This window comes from Mustelus asterias, chromosome 20, assembly GCF_964213995.1.
Source record: "Mustelus asterias chromosome 20, sMusAst1.hap1.1, whole genome shotgun sequence".
Classification (NCBI taxonomy): Eukaryota; Metazoa; Chordata; class Chondrichthyes; order Carcharhiniformes; family Triakidae; genus Mustelus; species Mustelus asterias.
This window is the reverse complement of record NC_135820.1, coordinates 71,990,223-72,006,040: the sequence shown is the minus strand read 5'-3', so window position 1 is coordinate 72,006,040 and position 15,818 is coordinate 71,990,223. Positions and strand designations below refer to the sequence as shown.

Here is a 15,818-nt window from a genome sequence, read left to right as displayed (position 1 = left end):
AAACAGAATCAAATGAGACTTCTTCCTTTGTCTCTGCAACTTCCTCTCAAAGGTTACAACAAAGTATTTTACTATTTAACAGGATTCCAGCTGGTTCCACTTTCTTAAGGTGTTTAGTGAGTGCATCACGGGTCCCAATCTCCGATTTGTCTTGTGCGGATGTGCAGAATAACAGGCAAAGCTCATTCTACAGTCTCATGTGCTAGATTAATCACCCCAAACAGACTGATGCTCGGCACATGAAATGGACATAACACACCACGAGTTTTGGAACAACGAAATAAGTAAGCCTCACCTTTCACAGTGGCCAAGACAAAAACTGCAATAATTGCATTGTTGATGGCACAGGTAGATTTTGCCACACAGGTAAGCACAGTGAATGGATTCAGAAGATAGCTGGAACAGAACAGAAAGCTCTCTTTATGCATCTCATTTCATAATGGTTGCAAGGCACAGAGTGCATCACATCTTATCAGGTTTTTATGTGGCTTTTACACATGAGAATCAAAGACATGAACATTTTAATTTCTGAATCCTTATTGACTAAGCAGTGACTAACAGTTGTTCGTTCTTCGGTTGATATATAGCTGATCTAAAATCAGTCTAGTCTACATTATCTTGAAATATAAAGTTGTGTCAGAAAGTTCCTTGCTTATGCGGAATGTATTAAAATTCAATTACTTTTTGATTTTGATTTTCTGGGCTTCTTACAGTCAATTGGGATATCGTAAAAAACAATCGCATTGCTTCGGATAACAAAAGTTAAGGGAAAATAAACATATATTTTGAACCATATTCGATTAATGGCTTTTGTTAACCAGCTGCTGGAGATCTGATGCTACTAAAGTCTGGTAATGTCCTAACTATGTTAGGGGGTGTGGGTTTCAAACGAAAATATTGGTATGCACATATAGATTCAAATTAACCCACACAGGTTTATTCTAGGAGCTCTTGCCTCTACAGAACCAACTGAAGCTAAATGCAGGAATCTCTAAAATACCCCAGTGACATCACCATCAAATCATGTGACCTGCGGTTAAAACAATCATGCAACTACTTAAATATATAATATCCCTCCCCCTCTACTTCTGTGGCCATAAGAGCAAATTACTATGATGTTATACATAGGATTCAATAATACTTTAGACACAGCACTATGCATTATTAATCATGATACACAGTCAATAAGAAAGTCAATCAGGAGGACATCTACTCCTCTTCGGTTAAATACAACATTTTGGAGTTCGGCTGCCCTTGACCCCAGAAGTATGATTTGGAGCATCAGTAGACACTTCTCTTAGAACTAATTCTGTGGTATAGTAGCAGACACAATCACTAGGCGACTCAGATTCAACTTTGTCTTCTGTAGTAGTATTCAAAACACTAGGGACTAAAGAAGTTGGTACATCTGGAGATGGTTCCGAGAACTAATTTTGAGATGACCACAATTGATCAGCATGGCGTTGTCAAACTAGTTCATTTTTGATTTTAATCGTGTAATAAATTGGACCTGTTTTTGCTAAGATTATGGCTGGAACCCATGGAATGCATAACAACACTTGATCGCCTTGTTGAAATGAGCGTTGTTTTGCCTTCACTTCTCATCCAGCAACTTGAGATGTCACCCTGCATCACTTAACCAGCTGTCCAGCCGATACAGCCAAACTGATTCCTCCACAGTCCCAGAGACTGCTATCTCCTTTAGAGAGAGAGCTGACTGGTGGTGATTTAACCTGAGGGTTAAGGTTGAGGAGGCATGGGACAAGATTGAGAAGGTGGGACCTTCATGAATAATCTCTGCCAATCTGGGAATTGAACCTGTGCCATGGCACTTAACATCCTTGAGAGTGATCTAAAATGCCATGGCACTTCTCATCCAGCAACTTGAGATTGGTGTTGACGCCGTACTCTCTCTGAAGTTTCTGGAGGTAATAACAAAATCAAACGTAGTTCTCAACTTTCTCTGAGTAGTAATGCAGGGGAACTTTGGGTAGTCGCATGAGTAATGCTTCGATAAGATGCCAAAAAGCAATTTACACTACGCGATAACAAACCTTACTCTCTTGAAGGTTTTAAAGAATGTTTCAAGGATCGTAAGAATCTTTCGGCTAATCCATTGGTTGATGGATAAGGTGCTGATTTCATAGGCTGAATGCCGTTTACTCTGAGATAATCTTCAAACTCCTGTGAAGTAAACTGCACACCAGTATTGCTAACCGTTTATCAAATCTTGCAAAAATGTCATCAAGTTTTTCAATGGTTTGTTCAGATGTAGTAGATCCCATAATAACTTTTGGCCACTTTAAGTGTGCATCAATTATGACTAAGAGCATGTAACCCTCAAACGGGCCAGCAAAGTCTACATGCAATCGTTGCCATGACATCTTAGATCACTCTCAAGGATGTTAAGATATCGGAGGTGTATTTCTCATTCTGTCCAGCTAACCGATCCCCCCGCTTTGTGATGCAGTGCAATGCCAACAGCACAGGTTCAATTCCCAGATTGGCGGAGATTATTCATGAAGGTCCCACCTTCTCAATCTTGACCCATGCCTCCTCAACCTTAACCCGCAGGTTAAATCACCACCAGTCAGCTCTCTCTCTAAAGGAGATAGCAGTCTCTGGGACTGTGGGGGAATCAGTTTGGCTGTGTCGGCTGGACAGCTGGTTAAGCGATGCAGGGTGACGTCAACAGCATGGGTGCAATTCCTGTACCAGCTGAAGTTACTCAAGAGTCCTGCCTTCTCAACCTTGCCTCTCACCTGAGGTGTGGTGATCCTCAGGTTAAATCACCACCTGTCAGCTCTCCCCCTCAAAGGACAGAGCAGCCTATGGTCATCTGGGACTATAGTGTCTTTATTTCTTTTTATAGAAACCCTACAGTGCAGAAGGAGGCCATTCAGCCCATCGAGTCCGCACCGACCACAATCCCACCCAGGCCCTACCCCCACATATTTACCCGCTAATCCCTCTAACCTATGCATCAGGACTCTAAGGGGCAATTTTTTAAACCTGGCCAATCAACCTAACCCGCACATCTTTGGACTGTGGGAGGAAACCCACGCAGACACGAGGAGAATGTGCAAACTCCACACAGACAGTGACCCGAGCCGGGAATCGAACCCGGGACCCTGGCGCTGTGAAGCAGCAGTGCTAACCACTGTGCTACCGTGCCGCCTTTATCTTTTATTTCTTATTGCCTTCATGTAGTTGTGCAAGAACTCTTCCACTTGGAGGAATGATCGCTCGGATTTCCCACAATAGGCACCCGCCTTGGACAGTCAACTCAAACGTCCTTGACACACGTGGTTTCAAATCAAGATGCGTACGATGTGTTCCAGTTCATTTACCAAAAATGTTAAAGAAACACTTAGGAGGGGTCAAACTATCCCATCCTCCACTTCATTTCGGAGATCCTCTCCTTGCGTCCAACTCATAGCTTCAACACCCACTCACTGCAGCTCAGAAATCTCTCCAGCTGGCAATAATGCTGAAGGAGTAACCAGGTCACGGGCATTTTTATTTGCATGTATATGTAATACAAAAGCTGGAAAATAACACTGTGCATTCTTACCTCACACGGTTTAAGTTTTGCAAGTCGCTTGCACATAAGAATGCAGTAACACACACAGGATATGTTGAAATGCATTCACTACATCAGTCCACATGTCTAGTCATGCTACGACCACCATTGGCATAGCAGGCCTTTTTCTAACAAGAGTTAATTATGAGCTCCCAAAGTCTTAAGAAAAAGGTTACACGGACCAAGGGTTGTAAATTTGCATTAGGGCTTGCTGGTCTCCTTCTGTGCTGTAACAATCCCATGGTAAGAGTTTTAACAACACCAGGTTAAAGTCCAACAGGTTTATTTGGTAGCAAACACCATAAAAACATGGTTAGATGCCACTAAGTAGATGGCAATGCCTTAACCATTTGTGTGTTGTAAGGGCCCCTTCCATCCTTATCAAGGGGAATGCTAACCCTCTCTCCTTTCATACAACCCCTTGATAAGGATGGAAGGGGCCCGAGTGGCCTTACAACACACAAATGGTTAAGGCATTGCCATCTACTTAGTGGCATCTAACCACGTTTTTATGGTGTTTGCTACCAAATAAACCTGTTGGACTTTAACCTGGTGTTGTTAAACTTCTTACTGTGTTCACCCCAGTCCAACGCCGGCATCTCCACATCATTCCCATGGTGCCAGAGTCAGCCAGGTCAAAACATGAGTGCTTCCCAATCTTTGTCACGCTGTACAAACTCACTGTGCTACGTGGCCATCCTTGTGGCCATACCCGAGCACAGATATCACAGTACTGATAATGGCAACGTGCTTTCTTACTTACAACAGTGCTACCTTAAGAGGAATATGATACATTTCTTTCGGAGTCCTGACCAGCGTGATGACATCGGGAGCATATTTCTGGAATTCATAAGCAATCCGCTGCTTTCTAAACTAAGAAATAAAAATTACATTGAAAAAAATGCAATGCCAAGTTACAATTCAGTTCCGCACATTTAATACAGATTGCCTTTAAATTCTAATTTATTATCCTGAGCAGTGAGCCCTAAATATTCTCGCTGCCCTTATGAAATGTGCAGCTGTTAATTAGTTAAGACATTATGCTGTAACATTAACACATCTAATACAAAGAATAAAAGGATTTTCACTTCTCTTCCTCCCCAGTTTCCCTGCCTCTTTGCCCGAAGGTGCACAGACTTATGCTGGAGGAGAGTTCCACAGCTCTCGGATAACTTGACAAAGTGGCTATCCGGTGTATGAGTGCACCATGGTCATAAGCACTGCCAAGCTATCTGATCAGACAGGGCATCACAGTGCAACTGCAGTTAGAACGTCCACTGCCCGTGGACATTCTCACTCAATATATAAATCCACATTCATTTCTTGAAGAATGTCATTAGATAGTGGTTGGGAAACCGATAGATTTCTTCTTCCTAATCCTCTTGTTGTACAAAGAACAAAGAACAATACAGCACAGGAACAGGCCCTCCAAGCCCGTGCCGCTCCCTGGTCCAAACTAGACCATTCTTTTGTATCCCTCCATTCCCACTCCGTTCATATGGCTATCTAGATAAGTCTTAAACGTTCCCAGTGTGTCCGCCTCCACCACCTTGCCTGGCAGCGCATTCCAGGCCCCCACCACCCTCTGTGTAAAATATGTCCTTCTGATATCTGTGTTAAACCTCCCCCCGCTTCACCTTGAACCTATGACCCCTCGTGAACGTCACCACCGACTTGGGGAAAAGCTTCCCACCGTTCACCCTATCTATGCCTTTCATAATTTTGTACACCTCTATTAAGTCTCCCCTCATCCTCCGTCTTTCCAGGGAGAACAACCCCAGTTTACCCAATCTCTCCTCATAACTAAGCCCCTCCATACCAGGCAACATCCTGGTAAACCTCCTCTGTACTCTCTCCAAAGCCTCCACGTCTTTCTGGTAGTGTGGCGACCAGAACTGGACGCAGTATTCCAAATGCGGCCGAACCAACGTTCTATACATCTGCAACATCAGACCCCAACTTTTATACTCTATGCCCCGTCCTATAAAGGCAAGCATGCCATATGCCTTCTTCAGCACCTTCTCCACCTGTGACGTCACCTTCAAAGATCTGTGGACTTGCACACCCAGGTCTCTCTGCGTATCTACACCCTTTATGGTTCTGCCATTTATCGTATAGCTCCTCCCTACATTATTTCTACCAAAATGCATCACTTCGCATTTATCAGGATTGAACTCCATCTGCCATTTCTTTGCCCAAATTTCCAGCCTATCTATATCCTTCTGTAGCCTCTGACAATGCTCTTCACTATCTGCAAGTCCTGCCAATTTTGTGTCGTCCGCAAACTTACTGATCACCCCAGTTACACCTTCTTCCAGATCGTTTATATAAATCACAAACAGCAGAGGTCCCAATACAGAGCCCTGCGGAACACCACTAGTCACAGGCCTCCAGCCGGAAAAAGACCCTTCCACTACCACCCTCTGTCTTCTGTGACCAAGCCAGTTCTCCACCCATCTAGCCACCTCCCCCTTTATCCCATGAGATCCAACCTTTTGCACCAGCCTACCATGAGGGACTTTGTCAAACTCTTTACTAAAGTCCATATAGACGACATCCACGGCCCTTCCCTCGTCAACCATTCTGGTCACTTCTTCACAAAACTCCACCAGGTTAGTGAGGCATGACCTCCCTCTCACAAAACCATGCTGACTATCGTTAATGAGGTTATTCCTTTCTAAATGCGCATACATCCTATCTCTAAGAATCTTCTCCAACAACTTCCCCACCACGGACATCAAGCTCACCGGCCTATAATTACCCGGGTTATCCTTCCTACCCTTCTTAAATAACGGGACCACATTAGCTGTCCTCCAATCCTCTGGAACCTCACCTGTGTCCAGTGACGAGACAAAGATTTGCGTCAGAGGCCCAGCGATTTCATCTCTCGTCTCCCTGAGCAGCCTTGGATAGATTCCATCAGGCCCTGGGGATTTGTCAGTCTTTATATTCTCTAACAAACCTAACACTTCCTCCCTTGTAATGGAGATTTTCTCCAACGGTTCAACACTCCCCTCCGAGACACTCCCAGTCAACACATCCCTCTCCTTTGTGAATACCGGTGCAAAGTATTCATTTAGGATTTCCCCTACTTCTTTGGGCTCCAAGCATAATTCCCCACTTTTGTCCCTGAGAGGTCCGATTTTTTCCCTGACAACCCTTTTGTTCCTAACGTATGAATAAAATGCCTTGGGATTCTCCTTAATCCTGTCTGCCAAGGACATTTCGTGATCCCTTTTTGCCCTTCTAATTCCCCGTTTGAGTTCTTTCCTACTTTCTTTGTACTCCTCCAGAGCTCCCTCCGTTTTTAGCTGCCTGGACCTAACATACGCCTCTCTTTTCTTTTTGACCAGTCCCTCAATTTCCCTGGTTATCCACGGTTCTCGAATCCTACCCTTCCTATCCTTCTTTTTTACAGGCACATGCCTGTCCTGTAGCCCTAACAACTGTTCCTTAAAAGACTCCCACATGCCAGATGTGGATTTACCCTCAAACAGCCTCTCCCAATCAAGAGCTGCCAATTTCTGCCTAATCCCACTAAAGTTAGCCTTCCCCCAATCCAACACCTTACCCTTGGGACACCACTCATCCTTTTCCATCGCTGTCCTAAAGCTAACAGAATTGTGGTCACTATTTGCCACATGTTCCCCTACCGAAACTTTGAAGACCTGACCGGGCTCATTCCCCAGTACTAGGTCCAGTATAGCCCCCTCTCTAGTCGGGCTATCTACATATTGTTCCAAAGAACCCTCCTGTACGCATTTTACAAATTCCTCCCCATTCAGAGTCCCAGCTCTCAGCGATTTCCAGTCTATACCAGGGAAATTGAAGTCTCCCACTACAACAACCCTATTTTTCCTGCACCTATCCAGTATCTCCTGACATATCCGTTCTTCCACTTCCCTTGGGCTGTTGGGGGGCCTGTAGTACACCCCCAACATAGTGACTGCGCCCTTCCTGTTTCTAAGCTCCACCCAGAGTGACTCGTTACACGACCCCTCTGAATTGTCCTCCCTCTGCACCGCTGTAATATGCTCTCCCAACTAATACTGCTACTCCCCCACCTCTTTTGGCCCCTCCTCTGTCTCGCCCAGCTCACCATCCCCAGACGAAACCAGCAAAGGCCTGGGAGTTTACCGATCTGTCTAACTTTAATGGCATGCTGCATATTGAATTTAATGCAGCAAACCACTGGGAAGTCAAGATTTTTACATCTGTTTGACAGATATGCAAATTGCTTTCAAATCCCTCTGACAAGAAAATAAATCTGGTTACATAAGTACTATCAATTCGCAAAATTGACTTGTGTATTCCAGTACTCATTCTCACTCCTGACTGTGGGACAATCTCCTGCTATAACACATCACTAATTTGCCCGAAAAGGCTCCTGCGTGAATCAGCAATCTTAGAAACTGAAGACAGAAATTGCTAAATTTGTACATGTTGGCACTATAATCTATTAACAGCTCATTTACCAAAAATACAAAAAAATGCAGAATCGCTACAGAGCAGAAGGAGGCCATTTGGCCCATCGAGCCTGCACCAACCACAATACCACCCAGGTCCTATCCCTGTAACCCCACACATTTACCGTGCCAATCTCCCTGACATTAAGGGGCAATCTGGCATGGTCAATCAACCCTACCTGCACATCTTTGGAGTGTGGGAGGAAACCCGAGCACTCAGAGGAAACCAATGTCGACACGGGGAGAACTTGCAACCTCCATAGTTTTTCTATGTTTCTATGTATACTACCACGTGATTTTGGAAGATTTCTCCTGTGGAGAAATGTATGCAACAGCCACGAATGGTCTCCAAAGAGACCCATCTATCTATGAGCAAAACGAGTGATACTGGGCTGTCAACATGACAGACTTGCACCATTACAATGCTGCATGTTAATTACAATCTCCTTACCACAACTTTGTTGAAATCTTCAGCGACAATGTACAGTGCAACTGCAGTTATAACGTCCACTGCCTGTGGAAGCAAAATTCATCCAGTGTCAGAAAGCCACACGGAAGCATTTAAAAGGGATGTAAGCAAGTCGCTTTCAATCATATTACTTACCATAAAGACAAACTCTGCATAATCAATAAGGAAATGAAAGAGGTATAAAATAAGAGGTGTCTGTAAAATAAAACAAAGCGTGACTTAATATTTGCAAGATGGATTTTCAGCAAGTAACCAGAATGCAGCAGTGAGAGCACAATAAGGCAGCACTTCCGCCCGAGTCAGAATGTTGGGGTTCAAGTCCCACTTCAAATACCTGTGTACATAGTGTAGGCAGTACTCAAGAAGTGCTGCACTGCCAGATGTGCTGTCTTTTTGACGAGACATTAAAATCGAGGCCCCGGCTGCCTTTCATTAAACGGCAGAGCAGACCCAATGGGCTGAATGGCCGACTTTTGCTCCTATATCTCATGGTCAAGTGGATGTAAAAGATCCTGCAGCACTAGTCAAAGGGTAGCTGGGGAGTTACCCAGTGTCTTGGACATTCAGGTCACCTGGTCATTACCATGTTACTGTTTGTCGGAGCTTGCTGTGTGCAAATTGGCTGTTATGCTTCCTACAACTGTGACTACACTTGAAAAGGACTTAACTTGAAAAAAAAACACTTTTGGACCTCCTGAGGTCATGAAAAGCACTATATAAATGCAAGTCTTTCTTTGGTCGTCAGTAAAGACCCTGCAACACTGAAACTGAACACTAAAAACTGACTTTCCAATGCAATATGTACACACAGTTTTACTAAAAATTAGAGAAAGCTTGCACAAGGGACAATATATTGTAATGCACGCACTGGAACATCAGAACACATTCACGAGTGTACTGTACTGCTACACTCCTCGCTACTGGTTTCACCATCAATAGATTCATGCTGAACCCTGTGTCATACCATTATCCAGGGTGAGCAGAAATACGCAGCTGACAGTATTGTACTTACTTCATGGAACACATTTCCAGAATATGGGGACACTCCTAGATCCAGCAAAGAAAGCCCTTCCACAACTAAAACAAAAAGGAAACAAACATTACGGTAATTAAACAAGCCTTAAAATACAAAACTAGAGCAGGAAACATTTTTGAGGAGATGTCCTCAGAAATGTTCATTAGAACTTTCTGGGAGGTTTTGCTCTGTTCCGACATATTCAGAACTTCCCGTCGAAGCGCATGACTCTGGATCAGGAGAAGCGGTGTTTTAGTCGCACGCAGAGATCAGGAAAGCGGAGGTAATCGAGCTAGGTTTCAGCTGACAGCCCTGCTCAAAGCAAATGCAAAATACTAGCTGGAAAGGGAGTGCAGCTTATATGCCAATCTTTTTAAAATTCAACTTCAGGAAAGATTTCAAAGCCTTGGCGAGGTTGCACTCTAATACTCCAGCATTGCCCCAACTATGATGCCGCCAAGTCTCTGTAATCACCATCAGATCATACCCGTTTATATCAATTTGCACAGTTAATTCATCTATCCTATTGTAAATGCTCCATGCAGTCAGATACAACGCCTTTAGACACGTCTTTTAAACATTTTTATCCCAGTTTTTGTGCTGTGGTTCCATTTGCTGCTAGCTGGTTTCCTCTGACTTCCAATTTTGCTTTCTACTTTTCTGTCTTGCTTTTGTTTCCTTCTCTTGTATCTCAGGTTCCCATCCCCCTGCCACTGATATTCCCAATCTCTGGAACAACCTCCAATCTTCATGGTTCTCCTGGACTTCTTGGGAGGGGGCTATCATTTTGAAAGTCTGTACTGAACTGTGCTGTAAATCCCAATATCACCTATGCAGTCAGATCACAAAAGAATAGTTTTTTTCTGCCCTTGTTATTTTGTCAATCAGAAGAAACTTTGTGTAAGCTCCCTTAATCTGATCTTTAAAAATCGATGAGGAACATAAATTCTGAATCTGATGAACAGTCTAGTTTAATGAATATTTGTTGGAAACTCTCAGATGGATTTGCAGGGCTTGCTAAAAGTAAAAGTTTATTTACTAGTCACAAGTAGACTTACATTATCACTGCAGTGAAGTTACTGTGCAAATCCCCTAGTCACCACACTCCGGCCCCTGTTCGGGTACATTGAGGGAGAATTTATGATGGCCAATTCACCTAACCCACATGTCTTTCGGACTGTGGGAGGAAACCGGAGTGCCCGGAGGAAACCCACGCAGACACAGGAAGAATGCGCAAACTCCGCACAGATAGTAACCCAAGCCTGGCATTGAACCCAGGTCCCTGACGCTGTGAGGCAGCAGTGCTAACCACTGTGCCACCGTGTTACCCCCACTTTGCTCACCAATCTGAAATTTGGTGTTTATCACCGATTACCAAAGAAAAATTCCATATTCGACTAAAGACGGCATCTTGTAACAACATGTTAATTACCCAAATTAAGTTTGAAATTTGACTTTTAGTACCCAGTTATCTTCCACAAACAGGGGTCGGAGGGGGCAAAACAAAAGATTTCACCCAAATCACAGTGACAATACCTGATCATATCACCAGCGCGGGGCTGGGTAAATCTCAAACTGAGATGGCGTCAGCACAAATCCCGGTTTTGACCGCTCATTAGATTTAGCGCCTCTTATGGGATTTGTGCCTGCGATCAACAGGGCCGTTAACTCATGGCCACGTGCCCACAAGGACAGGTCAGAGGCATGGCATCCTGCAGCGAGCAACTTCATTTACTGACCCTCCAAACCCTGTCCACCACATGGACTCCAGTGGTTCAAGACGACAGCTCACCACCACCTTCTCAAGGGCAATTAAAGATGGGTGACAAATGTTGGACCCAGTCTGCGACACCCACATCCCATGAATCAATTAAAAAAGAAATAAATTAGGGTATAATCTCTGGAATTCTCTGCCCACTGAAGTGGTGGAGGCTACTTCGTTGAACATGTTTAAATCACGGATAGATGGATTCCTGGTCGGTAAGAGAATTAGGGGTTATAGGGATCAGGCGGGTAAGTGGAACTGATCCACTTCAGATCAGCCATGATCTTATTGAATGGCGGGGCAGGCTCGAGGGGCTAGATGGCCTACTCCTGCTCCTATTTCTTATGTTCTTAAATTAGGGTAGAAGGGTAAGTTAAAATGGATAGGAAGAGCATCTGCATGTACTTCAAAAAGGAAAGGAGTAAGGAAAATGAGTGTTGGTTCTCTACAGAGTGACAATACTATGGGTTAGGTTGATTGGCCAGGTTAGAAATTGCCCCTTAGAGTCCTGAGATGTGTCGGTTAGAGGGATTAGCGGGTAAATATGTGGGGATAGGGCCTGGGTGGGATTGTGGTTGGTGCAGACTCGATGGACCGAATGGCCTCCTTCTGCACTGTAGGGTTTCTATGATTTCTATGACAATGCGGAGTTAATTGTAAATAATAAGGAAATGGTGGGTCAAATGAACAAATATTTTGCTTCTGTCTCACTGCAGATGATACACAAAACATTCCAGTAATAGCCGTAAATCAGGAGGTGGAAGGGAGAGAGGAACTCGGTGTAATTTCAATCACTGGGGAAGTGGTACTGAGCAAACTGATGGAGCTGCGGGCTGACAAGTCTCTGGGTCTGGTCACAGCAACACACAATATAAAAACGAAGCACATAATCCAGGCTATCAGTCTACTACAGCACTTGGGGAGTAGTGCAATAGCAGAGTTGTGCTCCATAAGAAATGTAAAATGCTTTGCCTGATCCTGTGCTTTGTCAGATATTCTCACCAATAAATCTCACGTCCGAGTCAGAAAGCTAAGGACTCATTACGGCAGAAAACTGCAGACAGACAATCCGCTGTAGTGCTGAGGGGGTGCTGCATTGTCAGAGTTGCTGTCTATCAATTGGGATGTTAAACTGAAGCCAGTCTGCTCTCTCAGGTGCATGTAAAGGATTCCATGTTTTCTTTTGAAGAGCTGGCAGGTTTTCTCTGGTATTCTGGCCAATATTTATCCCACAATCAACACCAAGTTACCGTTTGTGGGAGCTCACTATGTACAAACTGACTTCTGCATTTTTTAAAAGAGTACAGCACCAAAAGTGTGCTTTACTGGCAGGAAAACACCTTGGGCTGCCCTTAGGTTGTGAAAGGCGCTACAAAATACAAATATGGGTGGCATGGTGGTTAGCACAGCTGCCTCATAGCACCAGGGGCCTGGGTTCAATTCCGGCCTTGGGTGGCTGTCAGCGTGGAGTTTGTATATTCCCCCCGTGTCTACGTGGGTTTCCTCCGGCTGAGCCGGTTTCCTCCCACACTCTAAAGATATGTAAGTTAAATGGATTGGTCATGTTAAATTGCCCTTTAGCATCCCAAGATGTGCAAGTTAGGGGGATTAGTGGGGTAAAATACCCATGGGTAATTAGTGGGGATTTTCACAGTAACATCATTGCAGTGTTAATGTAGACCAACTTCTGACACTAATAAATAAACTTTAAAACTTTAATGGGGTAAACACATGAGGTTACAGGAGAGGGCCTGGATGGGATGTCCTGTCGGAGAGTCGATGCAGACCCGGTGGGCCAAATGGTCTCCTTCTGCACTGTAGGGATTCAATGAAATGTTAACGCAACAAATTGGTCAACTTGGCCAGACGTCTGTCTCATTGCTTGCCCATGAAATCTTGCAAGCTGCAGCACTTGCCTGCACATCTCAGATAAAAGCAAAATACTGCGGATGCTGGAACCTGAGACAGAAACTGCGGAAAATCTCAGCTGGCCTGACAGCATCCGTGGAGAGCTAATGTTGCGAGTCTGGATGACAACATCCGTTGGCTCTATTCTCTCTCCAAAATCCCCTGCTGAGATTTTCCAGCATTTTCTGTACTACATTTCACAGCCAGCTGTTGAGGCTGTAGAAAGGTGTGATGAGGAACTATTGAAATGCAAGACTTGGAGCAGCAAATCTTGACTCTCCTACTTGACTGGAATCCTAGCCAAGACAATGGAATGGAGGTAAATGAACATAGAACGTAGAACATAGAACATTACAGCGCAGTACAGGCCCTTCGGCCTTCGATGTTGCGCCGACCTGTGAAACCAATCTAAAGCCCACCTAACCTACACTATTCCAATATCATCCATATGTTTATCCAATGACCATTTAAATGCCCTTAATGTTGGCGAGTGCACTACTGCTGCAGGCAGGGCATTCCATGCCCTTACTACTCTCTGAGTGAAGAACCTACCTCTGACATCTGTCCTATATCTATCACCCCTCAATTTAAAGCTATGTCCCCTCGTGCTAGCCATCATCATCCGAGGAAAAAGGCTCTCACTGTCCACCCTATCTAATCCTCTGATCATCTTGTATGCCTCTATTAAGTCACCTCTTAACCTTGTTCTCCCTAACGAAAACAGCCTCAAGTCCCTCAGCTTTTCCTCATAAGACCTTCCCACCATACCAGGCAACATCCTGGTAAATCTCCTCTGCACCCTTCCCAATGCTTCCACATCCTTCCTGTAATGCGGCGACCAGAACTGTACGCAATACTCCAAGTGCGGCCGCACCAGAATTTTGTACAGCTGCAACATGGCCTCATGGCTCCGAAACTCAATCCCTCTACCAATAAAAGCTAACACCCCGTACGCCTTCTTAAACAGCCCTATCAACCTGGGTGCCAACTTTCAGGGATCTATGCACATGGACACCGAGATATCTCGGTTCATCCACACTACCAAGTCGTCTTACCATGAGCCCAGTACTCTGTAATCCTGTTACTCCTTCCAAAGTGAATCACCTCACACTTTTCCGCATTGAACTCCATTTGCCGCCTCTCAGCCCAGCTCTGCAGCTTATCTAATGTCCCTCTGTAACCTGCAACAACCTTCCTATGGGTGTTAACATTTGTTGGACATTAAAGATATGAAATGATAAATGCTGTTGCCCATGAATTGGGGGGAGGGGGGGGGTGTTTTGAGGTTTAATGTGCACCGCCCCCCTCCCCCCCCAGTATGAACTGACAGTCAGAGAGTCCCTCAGCCCATCCATGCTGAGTGGAGGCAGCAGCACTGGGAGGGAGGAGGGGGAGGGGCGGGTTAGTGAGCAAGGAAATATATAAATACCTCGCTTCCAAGAACTGAGAGGCGACACCACCTCCACCCGCTCCGAAATAAACTCCGCCAACGAGGAGCGGAACAGCACAGCCCTGACCGTCACCGCCAAAATCAGCACCAACACCAAGGAGGCGGCCATTGTCCCAACCACCAGCCTGGCGCTGGGGGGGGGGGGGAGGGAGGCGGGACCAGGGAGGCGGATGTGACGTCGACGCGCCGCGCGGGCCACCTCGGGAGCTGTGGTCCCGGTCCCAGGCTCAGCGTCACCCGCCTGGACTACAAGGACCGTGAGGCACCGCGCGGCGCTCGGCACGGTGGCCGCGAGCGGCCCGCACACCCAGCGCACAAAACGCGAAACCTCAGAGTTGGAGCAGATGTCTTGTTGGGTGGGGGAGAAGTTGGGGAAACCGGTTATGTCCCGAGTTAACAACACAACAGTTCGCCTTTGCAGCGAATTGCGAAAGCACAGTTGAATTACACGATCAATAATTGTGATCTCATTGGTATTAGTTCCATTTCTTAAGCTTAAAGTTCATTCATTGGTGTCACAAGTAGGCTTACATTGACACGATGTGGAGATGCCGGCGTTGGACTGGGCTGGGCACAGTAAGAAGTCTCACAGCACCAGGTTAAAGTCCAACAGGTTTATTTAGGAATCACAAACTTTCGGAGCGCTCTTTCTGAGTGTCACCTGATGAAGGAGCAGCGCTCAGAAAGCTTGTGATTCCAAATAAACCTGTTGGACTTTACATTAACACTGCAATGAAGTTACTGTGAAAATCCCCGAGTCGCCACACTCGGGTACACTGAGGGAGAATTTAGCACGGCCAATGCACCCTAACCAGCGCGTCTTCAGACTGTGGGAGGAAACCGGAGCACCCGGAGGAAATCCATGCAGGTACGGGGAGAACGTGTAAACTCTGCACAGAAGTGACCCGAGGCCGGAATTGAACCCGGGTCCTGATGCTGTGAGGCAGCAGTTGTACTTGGCTTTTTATTCTTCCTCCCAAACTGAACAGCCTCACATTTTTGCACATTATACTCCATCTGCCTTTCATGTCCACTGACTCAGCCTAATTATATCCATCTGCAACCTTATGTCCACTCCACAACATACTTTCCTACCTATCTTTGTATCGTCTGCAAATTTAGCTACCATGCCTTCCCTCCCCTCATCTAAGTTGTTGATGTA

General features: G+C 45.3%; 1 protein-coding gene and 2 pseudogenes across 2 annotated transcripts in view; 1 reads left to right on the top strand and 2 right to left on the bottom strand.

The window, feature by feature from the left end:
- The window catches only part of pigu (phosphatidylinositol glycan anchor biosynthesis, class U), a 33,431-nt gene extending 18,538 nt beyond the window's left edge, over positions 1–14,893 (bottom strand). Inside the window, exons 1-6 of one of the 2 annotated variants that reach the window (XM_078236787.1) lie at positions 14,636–14,893; positions 9,531–9,595; positions 8,654–8,713; positions 8,501–8,563; positions 4,347–4,456; positions 296–396 (exon numbers count right to left, since the gene is read on the bottom strand). In XM_078236787.1, the coding sequence (XP_078092913.1) occupies positions 296–396; positions 4,347–4,456; positions 8,501–8,563; positions 8,654–8,713; positions 9,531–9,595; positions 14,636–14,765 (529 nt within the window). In that variant the 5' untranslated portion in view covers positions 14,766–14,893. Of the gene's footprint in view, positions 1–295; positions 397–4,346; positions 4,457–8,500; positions 8,564–8,653; positions 8,714–9,530; positions 9,596–14,635 lie in introns of those variants that run through there. The other variant, XM_078236788.1, reaches the window with a different exon arrangement.
- LOC144508784 (U6atac minor spliceosomal RNA) lies at positions 3,885–4,003 on the bottom strand (annotated as a pseudogene).
- Positions 4,001–4,096, top strand: LOC144508787 (U6atac minor spliceosomal RNA; annotated as a pseudogene).
- Positions 14,894–15,818: the final 925 nt, after the last annotated feature.